Source organism: Monosiga brevicollis, genomic scaffold (genome assembly GCF_000002865.3).
Source record: "Monosiga brevicollis MX1 MONBRscaffold_6 genomic scaffold, whole genome shotgun sequence".
NCBI lineage: Eukaryota > Choanoflagellata > Craspedida > Salpingoecidae > Monosiga > Monosiga brevicollis.
In genome coordinates this window covers 493,083-508,648 of record NW_001865043.1, presented here as the reverse complement: position 1 = coordinate 508,648, position 15,566 = coordinate 493,083, and the positions used below count along the sequence as shown (strand labels likewise).

The 15,566-nt window shown below is 55.2% G+C and overlaps 6 protein-coding genes across 6 annotated transcripts; 4 read left to right on the top strand and 2 right to left on the bottom strand.

The window, feature by feature from the left end:
* Positions 1-63: 63 nt before the first annotated feature.
* Positions 64-1,667, top strand: MONBRDRAFT_7044 (uncharacterized protein; the record flags this gene model as incomplete). Its single annotated transcript, XM_001744629.1, has 3 exons — positions 64-1,158; positions 1,290-1,376; positions 1,506-1,667. The coding sequence occupies 3 exons, from the start codon at positions 64-66 to the stop codon at positions 1,665-1,667; spliced, it is 1,344 nt and encodes a 447-aa protein (XP_001744681.1).
* A 236-nt stretch (positions 1,668-1,903) lies between these two features.
* On the top strand, positions 1,904-4,320 carry MONBRDRAFT_7043 (uncharacterized protein; the record flags this gene model as incomplete). Its single annotated transcript, XM_001744628.1, has 3 exons — positions 1,904-2,363; positions 2,488-3,827; positions 4,105-4,320. The coding sequence occupies 3 exons, from the start codon at positions 1,904-1,906 to the stop codon at positions 4,318-4,320; spliced, it is 2,016 nt and encodes a 671-aa protein (XP_001744680.1).
* Positions 4,321-4,701: 381 nt separating this feature from the next.
* Positions 4,702-6,599, bottom strand: MONBRDRAFT_16023 (uncharacterized protein; the record flags this gene model as incomplete). The annotated part of the gene is made up of 7 exons (XM_001744435.1): positions 4,702-5,022; positions 5,131-5,198; positions 5,318-5,367; positions 5,505-5,602; positions 5,735-6,103; positions 6,245-6,399; positions 6,491-6,599. Coding segments are annotated over 7 exons (1,170 nt in total), but the record flags the coding sequence as incomplete, so codon positions are not given.
* A 1,358-nt stretch (positions 6,600-7,957) lies between these two features.
* Positions 7,958-8,873, top strand: MONBRDRAFT_24208 (uncharacterized protein; the record flags this gene model as incomplete). The annotated part of the gene is made up of 2 exons (XM_001744627.1): positions 7,958-8,116; positions 8,169-8,873. 2 exons carry the CDS (start codon positions 7,958-7,960, stop codon positions 8,871-8,873), a joined length of 864 nt encoding a protein of 287 aa, XP_001744679.1.
* Positions 8,874-10,665: 1,792 nt separating this feature from the next.
* MONBRDRAFT_7040 (uncharacterized protein) lies at positions 10,666-13,087 on the bottom strand (the record flags this gene model as incomplete). The annotated part of the gene is made up of 6 exons (XM_001744434.1): positions 10,666-11,030; positions 11,163-11,317; positions 11,401-11,510; positions 11,647-11,835; positions 12,018-12,741; positions 12,948-13,087. The coding sequence occupies 6 exons, from the start codon at positions 13,085-13,087 to the stop codon at positions 10,666-10,668; spliced, it is 1,683 nt and encodes a 560-aa protein (XP_001744486.1).
* A 493-nt stretch (positions 13,088-13,580) lies between these two features.
* MONBRDRAFT_7039 (uncharacterized protein) lies at positions 13,581-15,049 on the top strand (the record flags this gene model as incomplete). The annotated part of the gene is made up of 3 exons (XM_001744626.1): positions 13,581-14,180; positions 14,287-14,383; positions 14,508-15,049. 3 exons carry the CDS (start codon positions 13,581-13,583, stop codon positions 15,047-15,049), a joined length of 1,239 nt encoding a protein of 412 aa, XP_001744678.1.
* Between the last annotated feature and the right edge of the window lie 517 nt (positions 15,050-15,566).

Here is a 15,566-nt window from a genome sequence, read left to right as displayed (position 1 = left end):
GTGGATGAGCGCGGTCTGGGTGGTCGTGCCATGGGGGCAGACAACGAGGTTCGCCCCGAAGCCATGGATCGCCAGTACACCTTTGAGGATGTGCAGGGTGCTGACGAGGCCAAGGAGGAGCTCATGGATGTGGTCGAGTTTCTGCGTCACCCTGACCGCTTCACCCGCCTGGGCGGCAAACTGCCCAAGGGTGTTTTGCTCATGGGACCGCCGGGCACGGGCAAGACGTTGCTGGCCCGGGCTGTGGCCGGTGAGGCCGGCGTGCCTTTCTTTTACTGCTCCGGCTCGGAGTTTGATGAGATGTTTGTTGGTGTGGGCGCCCGTCGCGTCCGCGAACTCTTTGCCGTCGCCAAGCGCAAGGCGCCGTGCATTGTATTTATGGACGAGATTGACGCCGTGGGCTCGCGCCGCTCTGGCCGTGACCAGCAGTACTCCAAAATGACACTGAACCAGCTCTTGGTGGAGCTGGATGGCTTCAACTCATCTGACAAGGTGATTGTGGTGGCCGCGACCAACTTTCCCGAGAGCCTGGACCCTGCCCTGATCCGCCCGGGCCGTTTTGATACACACATCAAAGTACCGCTTCCAGATGTGCGGGGTCGCCAAAAGATCCTGGAAACACACGCCAGCAAGGTCCAGCTGGATAACAAGGAAGACCTGTGGACCATTGCCCGCGGCACTGTTGGCTTTAGCGGCGCCGAACTGGCCAATCTCATCAACCAAGCCGCGCTTCAGGCCTCGCGCCAACAGCGCGACTCGATCGACCTGGCCATGCTTGAATGGGCCAAGGACAAGATTCTCATGGGTGCTGAGCGCAAACAAGCCGTCATTACCGAGAAGGACAAGGCCGTGACCGCGTACCATGAAGGTGGCCACGCGTTGTGCGCCCTCTATGCACCGGGCGCAGTTCCCGTGTACAAGGCCACCATCGTTCCTCGCGGTAATGCCCTCGGCATGGTTACACAGCTGCCCGAGGATGACACCAACTCCATGACTCGCCAGCAAATGATGGCCCGACTGATCGTGTGCATGGGAGGCCGTGCGGCCGAAGAGAAGATTTTTGGCTACGACAATGTCACTTCGGGGGCGTCCAGTGATGTCGAGCAAGCCACCAAAATGGCCCGTACCATGGTGACCAAATACGCCATGAGTGACAAGGTTTGATCCCTGCGACATCGTGTTCTCACACGCGTGTTTGTGGTGTATTCGCGCATTCCACGACCAGCATTGCGGGCTGATCTTTCTTTTTTTTTTTTTTTTTTTTTTTTTTATGATGGTGTGTTCCGTAGGTTGGTCCAATGATGTTTGACGATGAAGACGTGATTAGCAACGAGACTCGGGCCCTGATCGAACAAGAAACGAAACGAATCCTTGAGGTTTGTGCGCGACTGGTGACTTGGCCCGGCCTTGGAACCTAAGCCAGAGCATGGTCATTGGTGGCTGCCATCCTCATGGCGACGTCTTTGACATTGTGTTGCACATTGTTGTGTTACCACTTTTGTTAGGAAGCCATGGCGGGCGCCGTTGCCATCCTGACCAAGCATGAAAAAGAGCATCATCGTTTGGCCAAGGCTCTGCTCGAGCGAGAGACCCTGACAGCAGATGAAATGCGTTTGATCATCAAGGGCAAGAAGCTACCCGATCTCCCGTCCCCTGCTGCGCATTAGAGACCCCGATAATTGACTCCCATGTCTGTTTCCCTTGTTCCACTTGTGAGCGCATTCGTCCACCCATGCCTGTGCGGCAATGCGGAGCGACCACAGCCCAGTGTGAGAAGACAAAAAAAAAAAGCGAGACAACCAGAGAGAGTTTTCATCTCGATTAATTTTTTTGTTTTTTGTTTTTTCTTTCTTTTTTTTGGGATCCGTCCATCACTGATTAGCTGTTGGTCGTCGGGCAGAATATGGCGACCAGCGGCAGTGGCGGCGGGGTGGGAGCCGGATCCAACGGGGGTTATGTAGGTGATCCGAATTTGATGACCGCTGAACTTGACCACATGATGGCATCGTACACACAGCAGATGCCGACCTATCCCGCGACCATGAATGGTCATGGCGTGACGTCGCATGGGTTGTCGGCAGCCGACATGTCGGGCTTGGACATGGGCATGGGCCTCAATGTGGGCATGAACCTTGGTGGGGCAATGTCGAGCGCCAGCAGCTATCCTTCTTCCATTCTGGGCGTGAATGGCTTGGCCACCAGTCTAGCCGACACGCCATCCGCTTTTCCCATGTCTTTTGCCACCGGCATGTCCTCTGCCTCCTCTCACCCTTCCTTGGCCGGCATGGCCATGGGCAGCGAGGCTGCACCCGTGTATGCCCCTAAGGAGGCCTCGTTTGCCTCTCACCAGCCTCACATGTCCGGTACGTCAACACTTTTCCCCCGCCGCAGTGCTCCACCCTCCAAAACTTGGGCAGATCAAGTGACAACCCTCGCCAGCTCCCAGCGAGAAACCCTCACCTCCGATCCGGCCATGCTCTCCTCCAGCGTACTCGGCACCCAACGCATTGCACCACCTTTTGCACCAGCAAGAACACACGACACAAGACCCGCGGGCCGAGCAAGGACACCACCAGCTGACCACCCATCAGCAACTTCTTCCCCGTGACCATTCAATGCTGCACGCACTTCACGGTACACCTTTGCAGCATGCCCAAAGTCTTGAACACCAACTACAGAGACACCATGCACCACACGTCTCCATGCACGCTGCGCTTCTTGGGCAAGCGGTGTCACAAGCCCCACATCACCCAACAACGAGCATGTCCATGGCCAGTGATGACCCACCAGGCTGGCCGTCAATGCTGATGGGGGCCTCGAGCACCTCGCTCTCTTCCGCCGCTGCGGCGGGGCCCCTCACCAGTTTGGCCTCGGCCAACATGAACCCATTCACCGACGATCTTGGCACACACCCATATGCTTTGGGGGGTAGCGTGGCAAGTCTCGCCAACGCAGATGAAACTCATTTATCAAATCCAAACTCCGTCCTCTCCCCGACCTCAGGAGAACAAGAGTTGCAGCCACAAACATCGGCCGCTGCGACAGCCAAAGCAGACTGGGGTATCCCGCCCAACTCAATTCACGACCCGCAACGCCGAGTATCACAGGAAACACTGGAAGCCGCAGTCAATGTTCTCAAGGGTGCTGGGGCTGCCTCGGAAGATGGCGTATGCCCGGTCTGCTCACGCCTCTTTACACGCCGCCACAACATTCGCCGCCACATCTCACGAGCCCACCCGGCAGCCTACGCCCAGCTGGAAGCCTATGAACGCGAGCTTGAGGAAAAGGAGGCTTTACAGCCACAGTTGCAGAACGAAAACTCAAACGCCGCCGATCAAGACAAATCTGTCGTGATGCAAACTCCGGGCATTGCCACCACTGCCACCAGCACCCCCCCTACATCCACCACCCGCCCAACACGCACGAGTCACGAGCTTACGCGAAGAAAAAGTCAGACTGTGGACGGCAATGTTGCCGCTGCTGGCACTTCCAAGTCCTCGCGCAACGCAGCGTCCAATCTGGCCGCCAAGCGTAGCGCCAGCGATTCGCGCACTGACGGGCGGAGTCGCAGAAAAACGGCCTCCAACTCCCTGGAGAGCCCCGCTCCTTCGCCCGCCCCAGTTGCTGAATCAGGAACACCGGCATCTGACTCTACACGAGATAGCACGACCACCGCCCGCCCACTCAAGCGCAGTCGCCGCATGGATGAAACACAGCTTGGCACCATCGCTGATATGTTCAAGTTCGTTTTACGCCCGACGCACACTTTGACAGTCGCTCTCCGATCATGGGGTGCTTGTTGTCCACTCAGTATCACTTTCTTGCGTGTGTGTGTGGTTGGTAGGGCTTGCTTGCAATTTTTGGTCCCACCAGGCTGGTCCATGACGCCTGAGCAGATTGCAGATCTTGACTTGAGCGGCTTGGCTCATTTTCCTTTGGACACGTTTCTAGAGCACTACTCAACCCAGCTTGAAGCAGTACGTTTGTTGCAATGGCGCACCCTGGTCGGCTAATATGACATCCCTCAAGTTATCGCGTCATTTCATGTGCATGCATCTTGCTTGACCCTATTCATCACTTTTCCTGCCCTGTCAACCTGTACAGTTTATCAAGCTGCGCCGAGCTGAGGCTGAAGCCCGCCAATCCTCAGCCGAAAACGAGTTGACAAGCGTGCGCACACAGACAGCACGCCTACGGCGCCTCAAGGCACAACTACGAGCGCTGGACTACACCTTGTCCAGTCATGCATCGGCCGGAACTGAACCGGATGAGGCCGAGGTCAAGGCCATGCAAAGCAAGCTGGAATCGATGCCAATGTGAGACCGCATGCGGTGGGGTATTGACTTCTGGTCGTGGCGAGCAATTGAAGAAAATTCTCACGCTGATTTCGAAGGGATAAGCACAGCCGGCATGCTTTTGCCCAGGGACGACTTGTATTATTTGAACGTGAAAGGACTGCATCTGCTTTTCCATAAAGAGAGCAGATAGGCCTGGTCAATGTCTAGTTTTTTTTTTTATGGTTTTTGAGTTCGCCACTCGGCGAGGACATGATCAAGCCTGCTCGACATGGACCAATACACATTCACTTGGGCTGTGCCGTCGTCTACGCCATCCATGTGAGGCTGCAGGCGGGAAAACGACCAGCAAAGTGATGTCGGCTGATGAGAAAAGGGCTAGAGAGAGACAGAGACAGAGAGGGAATCAGACGCACTTGTAACCACGCTGAAGCAGCTGTTGGTGCACTTCTTCGGCATGCTCCCTGCTGCGCGTTTCGAGAACGACGCGAATGGCCACACTCATAATGTCCGTCTCGATCCAGGCGCGCTCATGCTGAATGTCCTTGACGCTGGCCCCGAGCTCAGCCATAAGGGCGGTGAGACGGGCAATGGAGCCTGGACGATCGCTAACGGCGACAGTGAAGCGAACCAAGCGCCCATCTGCGGCCAGTCCGCGCTCCAGCACGCGCCCGATCACGGGAACATCAATGTTGCCGCCACACAAAAGGCATACCACCTTCTTACCCTAGAATTGATGAAGAATCGAAAGTGACGGTGAGACACATGGGGTACAAGCCAACTGCTTGAATGGTGGCTGCCAAGGCCGCCAATGCATGCCTCTAGTTGCACGAACCTTGAGCTCGGGTAATTTGTTGGCAAGCAAGGCCGCAAAACCGGCTGCACCAGCACCTTCCACCACGCCTATCGATCCCCAGACAGCCAGTCAACATGAGACCAGATGAGAACACTTGTATGCCAAACAGTAAGGAGTACATGTGTCGGCACCAGAAGATTGGGCAGTCAGCGCCTGGTCAACGCACACTTTTCGACTTCAAGCAGGCGCAAAACGGCAATGGCCACCTCTTTTTCACTGTAGCACGAGTTAAGCGAGGTGGTAAAATGTGAGTGGTGAACACGCGCCACCAGAAAGGAGACATGATGCTTGAAGGATGCGGGCAAAACTACTTTTAAACGGCGACGTTGGCCAGTCACAAGGGTTGGCCGTACCTAACGAGAACACAGCGGTCCGTGCGATCGCGTGCGACAGCAAAGGCCGTCGGGCCCACCCGAGGCACGGCAAGGCCGTCAGCGAGGGTTGATTGCACCTGCCAGACAATGCAAGCGAGGAAACCATCATGGTCAGCGCGTGCACACGCACGCCGGTTTTTAAGGAATTCTCAAGAAGGGCAAAGAAATTTGCCAAGTGAGCACCTCCACCAGAAAGCAGATCTGCTCACCTCCACAGTCACGGGTTCACCGGCCTTGAGCGCAGCGGAGAAGGACGGGCACGTCTCCCCCTCGACACCGATGACCTCAATCTCGGGGCGCAGCGTCTTGATGGCCAGGGCTACGCCAGCAAGTAAACCGGCACCACCCACAGGCACCACGACGGCATCCACGTCGGGCACTTGCTCCAGGATCTCCAACGCACAGGTGCCTTGTCCGGCAATGATGGCCTGGTCATTGTAGCCATTAATGTAGGTCAGCTTCTTTTCGGCGGCCATTCGCAGGGCAATGACCATGGATTCGCCGATATGAGCACCCTCGGTCATCACATTGGCGCCAAAAGTTCGGCACTTTTCCACCTTGCTCAGCGGGGCAAAAAGCTACCATGGACAAGGGAGCAAGCGGGGTTGGTTTGAGTTGAGAACGCGACGGTGCGCGCGCGAGAAGCTTGCCAGCGCAGTTTCTCTCAGATTTGAGTAGAACCCGCGGTAGAAGAGGGAAGATCAAAGAGGGGGACGCACTGGCATGACGAGGTAGACGGGAATGTTGAGGAGCTGCCCGTGGTAGGCCAAGCCCAGGGCGTGATTGCCGGCCGAGGCGGCAATGACGCCGTGCTTGCGCTGCTCGGGTGTCAACTGTTTGAGTGCATTTCGCGCACCACGCTCCTTGAAAGAACCTGATGGAAGAAAAGAAAGGGCGTCATCCAAGGGTGAGTGAGTCAGATTGGCACTCTGAGGTAAGTGTGGCAATCGCAAGGCACCGCGTACCAGTGCGAAGGGTGTACTCCTTCTTGAAGTAAAGGTCAGTTCCGGTCAGAGCAGAGAGGGCGTAGCTGAGGTCACAAGGTGTGGGATGCAGGCCGTCTGAGATGCGGTACTACATAAAGCATAAGGGGCCGTGCATCCAAAAAAAAAAAAAAAAGAGCGGCGGGACTGAATGAGTCAAAGTAGAGATGCAGAGTGAAAGCAAAGAGGTCACTTCAAAGCAGGGAACATGGGACATTGCTGGTACGACTGGAGTGGGTGGACAGAACCTTGGCCCGGGAGACATCCTCAAACTTGACATCCTTGACCTCGGTTTGGGAGGGAGGCGGACTGATCAAGGCTTCGATGGGGGCCTTGGCATTGGTCGAAGAAGGCACGGTCTCATCGGCCGACGCCTGTGAAGAAGTGTCTCGGCTTGACATGAAGCTGGTCAAGGGCAAACGAGGGCTCTGGTACACGACCAGCACGGCGAGGTGAGGGTCAGGTCAAAGCCAACCAGTTTCTTCTCCCGTCAACCCACACGAGGTCTCAAGGTCCTGCAGGACCACTCTGCTGGCACTGACAGGAACAAAGCATCCCATCCAAGCAAGATTCCTGCCGGACATCCATGCCCCCACTGGCCGGCATTACCAATCCCCCAAAGAGACGTACCCCCTTCCTCCCCTACGCACGCACATCCAAACCTGTCCGACCGCGCGAAGACCCTGGAAGACGCAAGAGCCGACCACGCACGCCGCTCACCTTTCACACCAACACAAGAGCGCGCAATTGACTTGACTGACTGACTCGCCTTGCACGCCTTACGTTACGCCTTAGGATTGCGAAGTCGTTAGCAGGATGTTGTAATCCTTTGGGAGGGACAACAGGTGTTGTTTTTTGTGTTGAAGACTGCTGTTGTTCACTGCCCGCCAGAAAAACACCCATCGGTTGGGGAGGCTGATGGCTCAATATGGCATCATCCACGCCAGAAGCTCGACTGTGCCGTAAATACCAAGTTGATGAGACTTGACATCCGCATCTCATGCAGACAAGGGCCAACTTTCATGGTCAACCCTGACATGCAGCCAAGGGAGGGCCAACTTTGGTCATCAGAGCTGAAGGCCGGTCACCTATTATTAGCGTACACCAAATCCTCAGTATATTTTTAGATGTTCAGCTACGCGCATCTGATGTAAGTATCGGTCAGTGCTGCAACTTGTTGTTGTTGTTGTGTTGTGATGTTGTTGTGTTGTGTTGTTGTGTTGTTGTATGTCAGCCATTGTTGGAAAATGTCATCATTTCTGTTTGGCGGGAAAGAAAGCGTTTTGTCGACAATTGGCCCTCCCCAAATGATGTTGCGAATCGATCATCTCAATCATTTCCCCGCTACCCTTGACTTGGACCATGGCCGCGTATCACAGGTTGTTTGCTTTCTTGAGATCAGACAGATACGAATGGCTTGGTATGTGACCTGACGAGTTGCAGGCCACAATGTCAATGCTTTTGCTCACGCGTGTCTCTTGCAACGCAGTACAACAGCTGGATAGCAATCAAGACTACTTTCAGAGTTACTCCAACGCGGCGCGTCGCGCCAGCGAGATCTTAGCAGCGATTGCCACCATGGTCAACGACCGCCCCCCCCACAACCAGGTGGGAGGAAGTTGAGCATGACGTCAACGGGGTTTGGACAACGGCACACCAGCTGAACAACCTCAAGCATGCGCTTGACCAGCTTCCGAGCATGTGCAGGGACATTGAAACCCTGAAAAATATCATCGCAGATTTGACGGAGGCCAATCAGAGCCACGCTGCCACCATCGCAGATTTGACGAAGGCCAATGAGAGTCACGCTGCCACCATCAAAGCCCTGACGAAGGACAATGAAGCCCTGACGAAGGACAATGAGAGCCACGCTGCCATTATTGAAAGCCACGCTGCCACCATCGCAGATTTGACGAAGGCCAATGAGAGTCACGCTGCCACCATCAAAGCCCTGACGAAGGACAATGAAGCCCTGACGAAGGACAATGAGAGCCACGCTGCCATTATTGAAAGCCACGCTGCCACCATCGCAGATTTGACGGAGGCCAATGAGAGCCACGCTGCCGCCATCGAGAACTTGGAAACCCTTGTGAGCATCCCGATTCAGAAGCGGCAAATCGTGTCGAAAGCGGCAACGCTTGTCCGCGCGACTCTAATCCGTCGTGTGAGCTGGTCAGCCAGTGAAGATGTTAGCCGCCTGCAAGACCTTGGTGAATACATGAGCTGGGCTGTCCCCTTCATCATTCGCGATGGCGGATTTTACGGTCAAGTCCCAAAAGCAGGCGCTCCTCCTTCTCGTACCACCGAGATCCACGAGGTTGTCACGAAGCTTTCGCAAGACGCCCAGATCAACATTGCAGAGTAGTATCTTGCGTTTGTGGAGCACTTGCAGGGTCAGACTTCAAAAACACCAGGTGACTTCTTCAGCGCCATGGACGCCCTGCGCCTGGCTGGCAATCAAGCTGCACATCCAAGCGAGTATGACGACAAGAACTTGGCGGATCTTGTAAAGATGCTCGGCGACTGCTTTGCAGCTGCTCCCGACACCGAAAACTCCGAGGTGATTCTGTGTGGACTCGAGGCTTTTGATATCGCAGCGCAGTCACAATAATGGCTTGCCCACTCCTCGGTTGCGGGCTTGTTGCTTTGTTGACAATTGAAGCATGTCATCGACCGTTTCTGCCATCGTATTATTAATTTACATATTTGGTGGTGGTACCCAGCCAGTGGCCAAGTCACCGATTTACAGCGTTAGCTCGTCCACTTGAACCGCCACAAAATCTCAACCCACGGCGGCTGGCTTTGGTGCCGAACGTGGCGTGTGTTGGCTCGGGACTTTAGAGACGGCACCATTCAATAAAGTCGCCAAGCCTGGTGCAGCGATGTGTGGCCATCCTGCTGTGAGGTGCCGGCCCCGAGGACCACCACTGTCACCATTCAATGTGAGGCTGTGCCATCACCTACGTCGTTCTGGGCTTTCGCTTTCACGTTGTCGTGCTCCATCTGAATCCGATTGAAACTTTCATAGTTGTGAGCACACTGCGAAAAGAAGATGTTAGGCGTTGGCGGTGAGTCCGTGAAGAAGCATCTCTGCATTGGTTCGGTGAAGGGTGGGTGTTAGCGTCAAATCCGTGCTTCCACGCATTTGAGCACTCCCACTGCTTACGCGCTTCCTCGCAACCCAAAACTGGCCTCCAGACGTCTTGGAGCCTGACAGCGGGTCGCCGTTTGACAAAGCCAAATTCTTTTTTGCAGGAGGCCACCACTATGGGGCTGCTGGCTGTTGAACACTAAAATGGAAAGAAAAGCGTGGAAAGTGGGGGTACTCAATCATGTGAAAACGCACACAAAAAGGTCATCAGTAAGATACCATAGGTGGTGTATCAAGTGCCAGACAACACACTGCCAGAGACGGAGACAACGTGCTGCGCCCAGCCTTTTCCGTTTGATTTGTTCAGCTCTCCTCATCGGGGGGCACATCCTCAACACGACCTCATACTGTGCCTCTTCGGCTTGCCCCCCGCCCGCGTACACACACACACACACACACACACACACACCACCGGACCCGCTTACATGTGTCTCGTGCCATAGAGACTTGACGGAGAAACGGTGCGTCATCCAGAGAGATGATGCCTTAAAGAAACCACATAAGAAAGAAAACAAACACGAAAGAGAGAAGAGAAGAATTTGGTGTTGAGAGTCAGAGATCGTGAAGGTTTCTAAAGGACCGAGGGAACGCAAGAGCAAAGCCTTGGTCCCGACAGATGAACCGATACAGACAAGGTTTGTCTTCGAGGCAACCGACAGAGCACAGATAGACAGAGCACAGACAGAGCACAGCCAGAGCACATAGGAAGCGAGAGCAAGCAAAAGCGCACAGAGGCAATGGTGCGCATTGTGGAATCTGGATGATAAATTTGGAGCAACGCGAGGCGTCACCTCGCGGCGGACGACGCGAAGCGAATAATAATAATCATGTTCCGAAAGCCAAGGAAGCAGCCATCAAAACACACACCTACACAGTCATCACAACAGGAAAAACAGGAGGACGCGGTGCCGTTCTCCGGAAGGCATTGCACGGTGCGTCGGCAACCGCTAGCATTGATCAACCCAAACACGTCAAGACTTCACGCCCACAGACAAACTATCCAAGCCTAGTTGACAAAGATGCGGTAGAGGGCGTAGAGCGCAAAGCTGTTGGTGGGTTCTCGGGGCACCGGGCGGTTGAGCCAGCAGCTTGCCAAGATTTCAAAGATGGGGGCAAAAACAAAGTAAGCAAGTGGGCAGAGAACCAAAACGTAAAGGAATTCGGCCAAGGGAATGTACTCGGAGCCGCCGTCGTAAAGATCAAAGGCCTCAATGAGGTCTCGGCGATAGCTTGACCACGAGTGCGTGTCATTCTCAATGCTAAGCAGAGTCGAAGCGACCCAGAAGGAGAGGACCATGACCAAAAGGTAACGGTACTTGGGATAACCGCGTGCCAGAAGGTTGTTGTACGACGCCTCACGGTTATACAGATCTGCGGTTGATTTTTAAATTTGTTCAACGCAGAGCAAGGCATGATAGCAAAAAGAAAGCGTGAAAATGAGACTGGGCTCGGGTGCATGCGATTGCTTGTCACCATGTTTGCGCAGATTGGGATAATGCTTACCTTGTTGCAGGTGAACGGACCAACCAAGATAGACTTCAGCACAAAAAGCCTCTTCCTGCCCCATTTCAAAAACCTTCTGTTTTCGCAAAGCCTTGAGAAGGCGGCCCACCTGGGAGTCGCGACGCCATTGCAGGTAGCCTGCCTGATTCAAAAAGCTGCAAACGAGTTACATTTGTCAGGATAACACGAATCGGGTACCGGCCTCACACTTGGTGTTGGTAGTTTTGGAAGAACTGACCGAAGAATGATCATCCAGCGATGATGGCGGCCAAACTTGATGGGCAGTGTAGTGACACCAAAGCAACGTCGCTCAGCCGTCGCGAGGCTCAGGACGTATTGCAGAAACATCTGCGAGCAGCGTAAAACAACCAATCAATCAAAGAAGTACAAGGAGAGGTAGTGGAGCGAAATGAAGCGGGGCAAGCAAGGCACTTGAGAGTTGGAACAAGACCGGAGCTTGCTTGGTTCAGTTCAGAGTACTAACTTCGTATTCGCGAAGCTTGTCACGGTGAACATGGTGAATGAGGCGGATAGTTATTGGTTCAATGGCGTCAAGGTCAAGTTCTTGAATCTCTTCCTCAGTGGGTTCTTCCGAGTCTGTGCTATCCGCATCCTCCAGGCTGGCTTCACGGGAAAGACCCGGAGGTGGTTTGGCAACGCTCATGCCGTCCACCTCTGAAGGGGCGTGGTCAGTCACGGTGGGTGTGCGTCCCTGTTTCATGCCGGTGAGCACACGGCGGGCGCAGGCCCGAGTCCTAGATATGGTATGGTAGCAAGGACAACAAGGGCAATCAAGCGCAAGTGAGATGGGTGAGCATGAATGACAAACAGCTCAACGGAAACAAGTGGGCGTACCTGGGCCTGTTCATAATTTGTGGAGAAATCTCGGGCGGGCTGGTCAATGTCGTGGGTGATTGGGGCTCCGTGGAGCACTGCATCCACGTCGACGAGGATGCCCTGGTGGCAACGAGCAGAGGTTGGAACCTTGGCAGGACCAGTGGCGGAGGTGGTAGACGCACCGGGACCGATCTCTGGGTTTGATAAAGGGGTGGTGTGACGCGCAGGTAGAAAGGCACCGAACGGAGAGTCAGGTTGTTGGTGAAGAGGCTGCGGCGAGTTGGCGGCCTGAGTATGAGTCTGGGTGCGTGAACGAGCGTGGGTATGGCTGTTGTTGGCGGGTGTGGCGGGGGCGGAGCCGGACTGGGTCGAAATGGTGTGGTGTCGCTTGGGGGCCGATCGCAGTTCACTGGGGCGCACGGGGTATTGGGAGGGCTGGCCACCAACAGACTTGTTGCGGGTGTGGCCGCGGGGGCGTCGGGGGCTTTTGGGGCTGTGGAGAGGGGGAGGTGTGCTGCTGTTCTCGTGCAAGCTGCGGGAGGACGCGGCGAGGGCGTGCTGAAGCTCCTTGTCGTGTGGAAAGGTGTGGTGAGCTGGAAGGAGGCTGAGGCGCAAGCTACGGCTGCTGGTTGAGAGGGGACCGTTGACAAGGTCATCATCCTCTTCGAGGGATTCGTTGCGGTAGTGGCTGAAGCTCAAGGCGTTGCGATCCAGAGAACGACGGCTGCTGGGAGCAGCGGTGCTGTGGTGCCGTTGGTGATGGGAGTAACATTAATGAGAGAGGTTTCATCGGAGCGGTACAAGCGATGCCCGCGATGATGAGCCGGCGGTGCTTTGGACCCCTTGTTCCGACTGCCTGCCTTTTCAGGGCGGGGCGAGAGGAGGCCGGGGTTTTGTTTTGTGGTCTCTTGCAGCACCGCTTGCTGCTGCTGTTGCTGCTGCTGCTACTGCTGCTGCTGCTGCTGCGAGGCCGGCAAAGATGCGTCCGTATCGGTTGATCCTTCGTCCAGATCAATCTGGATGGCGGTCATCCGCTGCAGATTTCCAGCGGCGGGTGCCGTGTCTGAACTGTTAGGTGGAGCCGCCATGCTTGCAGGCGAGCCTGTTCTCTGCTCCCTGCTCGTCAACTCTGTCAGCCCAACCTATTCAGACTGCTCACTCGGCTCTGCTGGCTCTGTCCAAGTGACAAGGTCCAAGGATCAAGAGCGTGCGGACGAGCCCGAGAAGCGCAGAAACTTGTTTGAAGTGAAAAACAGCAGAAACGGCGCTGCGCCGGTATAACGGCTGAAGCGGCTAGAAACTTCTCGGTCGTCCCGCGCAGAGCCACCTTGTGAGCGTGACCAATGAGGTGTTTCACATGTCAAGTCCACCGGCGGCGGGGAGTGAGGCGTAGCTGCAAATGCAGTAGACGAAGACGAAGATGCAGTTGCAACGAAACAGAAAAGTTAAGCAAACGCAGAAGAAGAATAAGTAAATGTAGAATGTATTGATGTGTTTTTGATGGTCTATGTGCGTGTGTGGTGTTTACAAAAACAACAACAAAATAATATGGCAGGGGGCTCGTCGTCAGTCAGTGGGGCGATGGTGGGCTTGGTGGTGTTGATGCTGGGGGCTTGGTCGGCGCTGTCGGAGGGGCGTCGGTTTTATGATACCATGCTTCCGATCGTGTCAGAGGTGACTTGGCTGCCTGAACCTTCGGGTCACCCCACGCATGCGACGGACAGCTTTGTGGGCTCGCCCTCGATAGTCAAGCTGAATGCGACGCATTTCTTGGCCTCGCACGACCGCTTCTTTCATGAAGAGCCCGGCACGGCTTACATCTATATCTCTCCTGATCTCGTCAAATGGGTCCCGCTGGCCAATGTCACTCCCATGTACTGGGCGCAGCTTTTTGTGCACCAAGGCCATGCGTACATCCAAGGCGTGAGCGATGACACCAGTCGCGGCGATATCGTGATCAGCCGCATGGCGCCTGACGGCACGTGGACAAAGCCCAGCGTCCTTCAGGCCGGGTCCTCTACCACTGGCTATCATTGTGCACCTACTCCAGTGGTACAGCAAGATGGGGCCCTCTACCGCGCCCTTGAGCAGGGATCAGACAACACTCCCGGCAACTTGGCCGTCGTTGTTTTGGTCGGCAACGCTTCATGCTCCGATCTGACAGTGCCGAGCTGTTGGCAGGTACGTGATGTGCCGTCCTGGTACCTTTGCCTTTCACCTTGTGGCCAAGTGGTGATGGCGTGACCCTGGCATCTCAGGCAACGGTGGCTTGTGTGATGCACGACAGTTGACAACACCGCTGGTCTGGAATCCTGCCTGGATTGGACAATCCACCGTGTCTGGCACGCCTTGGGAAGAAGCTGGTGCGATTGTGACCAAGAATGGTGAGCACAACGCCGTTGGGACAGCGCGCTAGCACAGACCCATTGCTCCGACCAGCGCGCCGAGTCGGCAGCAGCGACGGCCATCCCCTCCCGCTATTCACCAATACTTTTTGCACCCCCACAGGCTCGATTGCAGTGATGGTTCGGCTCGATGGACCTGTCGAAGCCTGCCAAACGTTGGAAGAATGCAATCGGGCGGCGCTGCTCAGCCTGGACACCGGGAGCCTTGAGCTGCACTTTGCAGACATTGTTGCCTTCCCCTCATCCTGCAACAAATTTGCCGTCAAGCTGCTCTCCGATCAAGGGCACGACGGCCAGTATTTCGCCCTCACCAACCCCGTGACGCTCGTGCCTGTCACAAGCTACGGGATCGGCACCTGCGGCCAGCGCAACGTGGTCAAGCTCACCAGCTCGCCGGATTTGATCCATTGGCATGACTGCGGCATCGTCCTGTGGGATGATACCGGCCTGGCTGTGAATGACTCGCTGGCTTACACCGGCCTGCAGTACATTGACTACATTTACGAGGACACGAACCTCTACGCTGCCGTCCGGGCCGGATATCGGGGCAGTGTGACATACCACGATGCCAACCGCTTGCTCGTGGCCAACATCACGGATATTTGGGCGAGATGCAATCTCACCGCCTCTGGGCGCCGACCATGAGACAAGGCGCATCCAATTGATCGTCGAGGCACAATAGTGATAATAATACATCCGATGTAATGTTATGATGATTATAACTTCATTTCTCAAACACACATACCATCTACACGCAGCTGCCGAAAGCTCGGACAGTATCTGGCTGTTTTTGCCAGCAGGAACTCAGGAACAAGGATTCACAGCGAAAAACGACGCTCAAGAAACATCGGGCTTGCTTGCTTGATTGATATTCGTGGCGAGCAAGGACACAATAGGGACAACCAAAGGCGGAGCGCCCAGCCAAAATGACTCATCAGACTCCTTCTCCATACCAAGCAGAGCACACTCATGCACCAGAAATGACTACTAAGTCTTTGACTCTCGGACTTGCTCCTCTGTCGGATCCAATGTGCGAAAAAAGAAAAAAAAAATCAGCAAAAAAAAAAAACAAAAAAATCCCCAATTTGAGCATTTCTGCATGCATGCATGTTGGCAGACCAGGGCAGCCGACAGACATGGTCGCGGGCGCGCGGTGGTGCCG